The sequence below is a fragment of the Bos mutus genome, chromosome 10 (genome assembly GCF_027580195.1).
Source record: "Bos mutus isolate GX-2022 chromosome 10, NWIPB_WYAK_1.1, whole genome shotgun sequence".
In the NCBI taxonomy this organism is placed as follows: Eukaryota; Metazoa; Chordata; class Mammalia; order Artiodactyla; family Bovidae; genus Bos; species Bos mutus.
Genome location: NC_091626.1, coordinates 30,624,979 through 30,630,638, shown reverse-complemented (window position 1 = coordinate 30,630,638; position 5,660 = coordinate 30,624,979). Strand labels below are relative to the sequence as shown.

The following is a 5,660-nucleotide window of genomic DNA, read 5'->3' as shown; positions in this document are numbered from 1 at the left end:
CAGGTGTCAAAGGTGACTTCAAAGTTTGCCACCTGGTTAACTAGAAAAATGGAGTTGCTGTTGACTGAGACGGTTCAGGGCTTCCAGTGGAGCAGGCTTGAATGAGAAGAACGACAGTGCATTTGGACAAGTTAAGTCTGAGGCAGAGATGCAGAGTAGGCAGTTACATATGATAGCGTGGAGTTCAGAACTCAGGACTGGGATGGAGATCTGTAGATGGTATTTAAAGCCAAAAGGCATGATGAGATCATCCAGGAAATGAAGTCAGAGAGAAAAGAAAAGAAGTTGGAGCCCCAGGGCCTACTAACCCTGAAAAGGTGGGGAGAAGAGGATGAATCAGAAAAGACTGAGGAAGAAACGCAAGAGCATGGGGTCCTGGAAGCCACGTGAAGAAAGCATAGCAAGGAGAGAGGGTTCACTCACGTCAAATGATGCTCATAGGTCAAGTAAAATAAGGACTGTGGTTTTCTTCAGATTCAGCCATTTGGAGGTCATCTGTGATCTTAACAAGATGAATTTTATGGGATGAGTTTAGGAGAGACAGGAGGAAAGAACTGAGGATAGCTAGTAGCTACATCTCTCCAGGGAATTTTGTTGCAGAGAAATGGGATGGTTGCTGGTCGGGGAAAGAAGAGTACAGAAAAAGGTGAAGTGCTGTTTGTGCTGTTTAGGACTTTTAAATTTTTATATGGGAGCCATAACTGCATGCTTACACACTCAGGGGAATGACTCAGTAGAGAGGGAACATTGATGACGCAGAAGAGAAAAAGATAGATTATTAGAAGAGTGTCCTTGGAAAGAAAAAAGGAGATGGATATTCATCTGAGCTAATGTACACAGAGGCAGAGTATATACGAGATGCTGGTCCAGGTAGATGTGGTGGTGAGGATCTGTAGAAATTCTCTTCTGATGACATCACTTTCTCAGAAAATTGCAAATGAGGTCATCTGTCAAGAGCAAGGATAGAGAAGGGGCTGTGGGGAGTTTGAGAGTCATTTCGGAGGATGAAAGAGTGTATGGGGGTGGAAGTGGTCTCCTTTTTAGCGAGCATGTGCTGTATGGATCTCTGTTAATGAATTTGGTGTCTGGAGAAGACTAATATTACCAAATACTGCAGCCATATCTCTGTTGAGGATGACAGAACATGAGGCTTTAGGGAAGGCAGAGTTTGAGAAGCTTAGACTTGGTAGGCCAAGTTATACAAGTCCTTTTTGCATAAAACTTTCAAGTCTGGTGGGAGATTTGGTGAAGGAGAGCTTGAGGCTAGAATGGCATCTGGAACAAAGGTCTGCTCTGATCTCAGAAGCTGGGGGAAAAGGAGCAGTCATAAAAAGAAATGAGGCCACGGACCCGCCTGTGGTCAAAGAGAGTCAGCACATGCTGTGGCCTTTTTTGGATAGATGACCTAGACCACAGGCCAGGATAGCTGCTTAGCCTCAAATGCTCTCTGACCCAGTACTGGGGGCTTCCTTCTAAATCACCTGACAGAAATGACCATGAACTGAAAGGTCCAAGCCAACATCTGGGAGCTCAAAAGGGCTATGACCACTTAGGGGCTGGGACAAATATTCAGAGCCATAGTCTCCCCAGTGAGGGGAAGCAAGAGCAGTGGGCAATGCAGTGGAATAGAGACGATGGCAGTGAGTCATATGACTCATCTAGGGTGAGGCTGCCCACCCCCCAACAAGCTGGGTCACTAGCCTTCTGACAAGGAGGCAATCAGCCCAGGTCCCAGACTTTCATCCTGTAACTTGTTCTTTAGAGAAGAGACTTCTGCCAAGTGGCCTAGCCTCGAGCAAGTTGGCCAACTTTATTCAGGGTTTTGGCTAGCCCTTCCCAGCACTGAGAGGAAATGGGAGAGACTGAAGAATGTGGATTAAGCACCTCCAGCTGCCGACATGTTGCTGACAGTGGCAGATAAGATGGGATGAGTGGCATGCGCTGAATGCAAGCTCTAATAGCACTCGACTCGACTGTATTCAGCAAGCTGGAGTTCGGGGTACTTGAAATTATTTATTTAGATCCATCAGCCCTGTTTGGGAGGCCTGATTAGTGTCAGCAGACGCCTGTGAGGAGCCCAGGGAACCACAGAGTAAATGTGTCAGGGCTCACAGTTGCCTAGCCCACGCGCTGCCGCCCCTGCTCCAGGCAGTTCTGGATGCACTTCCTCCTCTTCCTCCTGATTGTGGAAGAGTGAAAGGGGACTGTCATAGTGATCCAGGCAACTCTCGAACAATCCAAAGGCCAGGTTTGTTATTAATTCCTGAACTTCCCAAAGGAGGGAAATACATAATTCTTTATGAACATCTAAAATGGAGGCTGGAGGGACTTACCTGGTGGTCCAGCGTTTAAGATTTTGCCTTCCAGTGCAAGGAGTGTGGGTTTGATCCCTGGTTGGGGAGCTAAGATCCTACATGTCTCTCCACTGAAAAACTAGAACATAAACAACAGAAGCAATATTATAATAAATTCAATAAAGACTTTAAAAATGGTCCACATTGATTTAAAATAAAATGGAGGTCAGAGCAAAGAACAGCAGCACTCTGACACAGCAGAGCCTTGGTGAGTAAGGAAAGCGATCATGATGCTGGGAGTGGGCCACTAGCCCTCAGACCTCGGGCAGGACCCGTTACCTCTCTGATCCGCACGTTCTCATGTGTGAATTAAGAGATCAGATCTAGGATGAGCCCTGGGAGACGCTGGCTGTTCGGTTTTCCGAGGAGCGGCTGCTACTGGTGGCCTTTTTGCAGATATATTGTTGTCACTGAACACTGGCCTAGAGAAGCTCAGCCATCAATATGTCCAAGTACAAACTGATTATGTTAAGACATGGAGAGGGTGCCTGGAATAAAGAGAACCGCTTTTGTAGCTGGGTGGATCAGAAACTCAACAGTGATGGACTGCAGGAAGCGCGGAACTGTGGGAAGCAACTCAAAGCACTAAACTTTGAGTTTGATCTCGTGTTCACATCCATCCTGAACCAGTCTATCCACACAGCCTGGCTGATCCTGGAAGAGCTGGGGCAGGAGTGGGTTCCTGTGGAGAGCTCCTGGCGTCTTAATGAGCGTCACTACGGAGCCTTGATCAGTCTCAACAGGGAGCAGATGGCATTGAATCATGGCGAGGAGCAGGTGAGGCTGTGGAGAAGGAGCTACAACGTGAGCCCTCCTCCCATCGAGGAGTCCCATCCTTACTACCATGAAATCTACAACGACCGGAAAAATAAAGTGTGCGATGTGCCTTTGGATCAGCTGCCACGATCCGAGAGCTTAAAGGATGTTCTGGAGAGACTCCTTCCCTATTGGAATGAGAGGATTGCTCCTGAAGTATTGCGTGGTAAAACCGTTCTGATATCTGCTCATGGAAATAGCTGCCGGGCACTCCTGAAATATCTGGAAGGTATCTCGGATGAAGAAATTATCAACATTACTCTTCCTACTGGGGTCCCCATTCTCCTGGAACTGGACGAGAACCTGCATACTGTTGGGCCTCACCAGTTCCTGGGTGACCAAGAGGCTATCCAAGCAGCCATTAAGAAAGTTGACGATCAAGGAAAAGTGAAACGAGCTGACAAATAAAGTTTTTCCCACGTGCTGGCTAGGAATAGCTGCAGAAGGAATGGCATGCGGTGTGTTATGAGTGCTCATCTCCCACACCCCCCCTTTTTTTTTCTGTCTTCCCACCTGATTTTTCCAGATCTAGGCTGTGGGGTAGAGTTTGTAGAGGTAATTAGGTCTTAACGTTGGCCCAGTTAAAGGCTTTAGGATGCCCATAGCCTTATGTGCTAACCTCTGCCAGCCTCCTTTTAATTAGTCACTAAGTTAATCACCAGTGGGGCTTAATCAATGTCCTAAGTTTCTGAGATGGAAAAGCAACAAATGAAGCTTAAGTTCAAGGTCGTCCTCATTCAGTAAATCAGTATTGAGTCACTACTGACAGACCTTCACTTCAATAAGACGTTTGTATTTATAGAAAATTTCTGGGATGATAATAAAGGATATTAGATAAAAAAAAAAAAGAGAGATCAGATCTAATCAGTGTCTTTTCTTTCCCCTTTCCTTTTCCTTTCTTTTTTTCTCCCTTCCTTCTTTCCTTTTTCCTTTCCTTCATTTCAACATGGAACTGTTTTCTCAAATAAAGAAGATAATTTCAGTGGCCTTACACTTTTCCTTGGTTCTTGTTCCTAGCTTTTTTGGTGAAATTATCATTCACATAGTGATGGATGGATAATCCATGGTATAGTCCAGGGGTCAGTTACCTTTTCCTATAAAGGTTTATATACTTTAGGCTTTGTGGGCCAGTTGGCCAAGTGAAAAAGCAGCAATAGATGGTAGGTAAACCAATAGGTACTGTGCTCCAATAAAGCTTTATGTACAAGGACAGGGGGCAGGCCAGACGTGGCCCATGCGCTACTGCTTGCTCACCCTTGGGATAGCTCCGTCAGCAGTCTCCTCCATTCTAGAGCCCTGATGAGAACTCCAAATCGAGTGAGGAAGACACTGAGAGAAAGGAACTGGATCACTTCAATTCTCTACCCCTAACTCTCAAGGCATTCGCCACATCCTAGATTAATAACAGATGTTCACAAATATATATACTCCAGAGTGAATGTTTTTTATTTAGAAACAAATTGCTCTACATTCATGAAGGGAAGAAAGGGGAAAGACCAAAAACCAAATTGTTGTTGACTCACCTGATGAGCAAATTGGCAAACCACTCACCTCTGTCCTACAGGGCCCATGATGAGTCCAGAGCTGAGTCCTGGAATCTACAGATCCTGCCATCTTCTCCCACCACAACAGAACTCCACACAGTGCCCCTCTGCATTTACATAGGGCTTACGGAATAATATGTCAGGTTGTTAATTACATAATGAGTCTGCCTATGTGAGAGGAGAGATTCTAATGAAATCCTCATGTGTACAGTATTTTAATAGAAATAAAAAAATACCTACTGGACTATTTGTTCAATCCTCATTTTCTGAGCATTAATCCTCCCCACTTCTAGGAATCACATCCTGAATGACAGGAGCTCAAGGAGGGCCCACAGCCACCCCTTTCCTGCCTCAGGAGCCCAAGTATTTGCTGCTTTCTGGACCTAAGTGTCTCTTCCTCCATCTCCCTTGTTAATTCCTATTTATCTCCCAGATCTCAGTTTACATAGCATTTCCTAAGAAGTACATTCCTGTGTCCTCCAATATAAACCAGTTCCCTCTATTATCCTCTCAGTATTCTATGCTTCTCCTTCATCATATTTATCATAAGTGTATTACATTTTTATTTGTTGTCTTTTGGTTTAATGTACGTCTTCCCTAGAAGAATTTAGGGTAAGGACAGGGGGACCTTATGTATTTTGTACAAACTCTATCCCCGACATCACACACTGTGCAGGGAGTTGGCACTTAGTTGACATTTGTTGAATGAATGACTATCCTTTGTGCTGCCGGTTAAAGAAAAGGCTGAAATCTTTCCAGTGGGCCCGAGTCCAAGCACACTGTCCACCCTGCAACTTGAACTGAACTCCTGTTATGAACTAAATGTTTGTGCTTCTTTAAAATTCATTTGTTGAAATCCTAACCCCCTCAGGGTGATGGTATAAAGAGGCAGGCCTTTGGGAAGTGATTAGGTCATGAGCAGGGAGCCCTCATGAACAGGATTCAT

At 45.2% G+C, this 5,660-nt stretch overlaps 1 protein-coding gene across 1 annotated transcript; it reads left to right on the top strand.

The window, feature by feature from the left end:
• Nucleotides 1-2,704: 2,704 nt before the first annotated feature.
• On the top strand, nt 2,705-3,976 carry LOC102270409 (bisphosphoglycerate mutase). Its single transcript, XM_005901414.3, has one exon. The coding sequence runs from the start codon at nt 2,799-2,801 to the stop codon at nt 3,576-3,578; it is 780 nt and encodes a 259-aa protein (XP_005901476.2). The 5' UTR covers nt 2,705-2,798; the 3' UTR covers nt 3,579-3,976.
• Nucleotides 3,977-5,660: the final 1,684 nt, after the last annotated feature.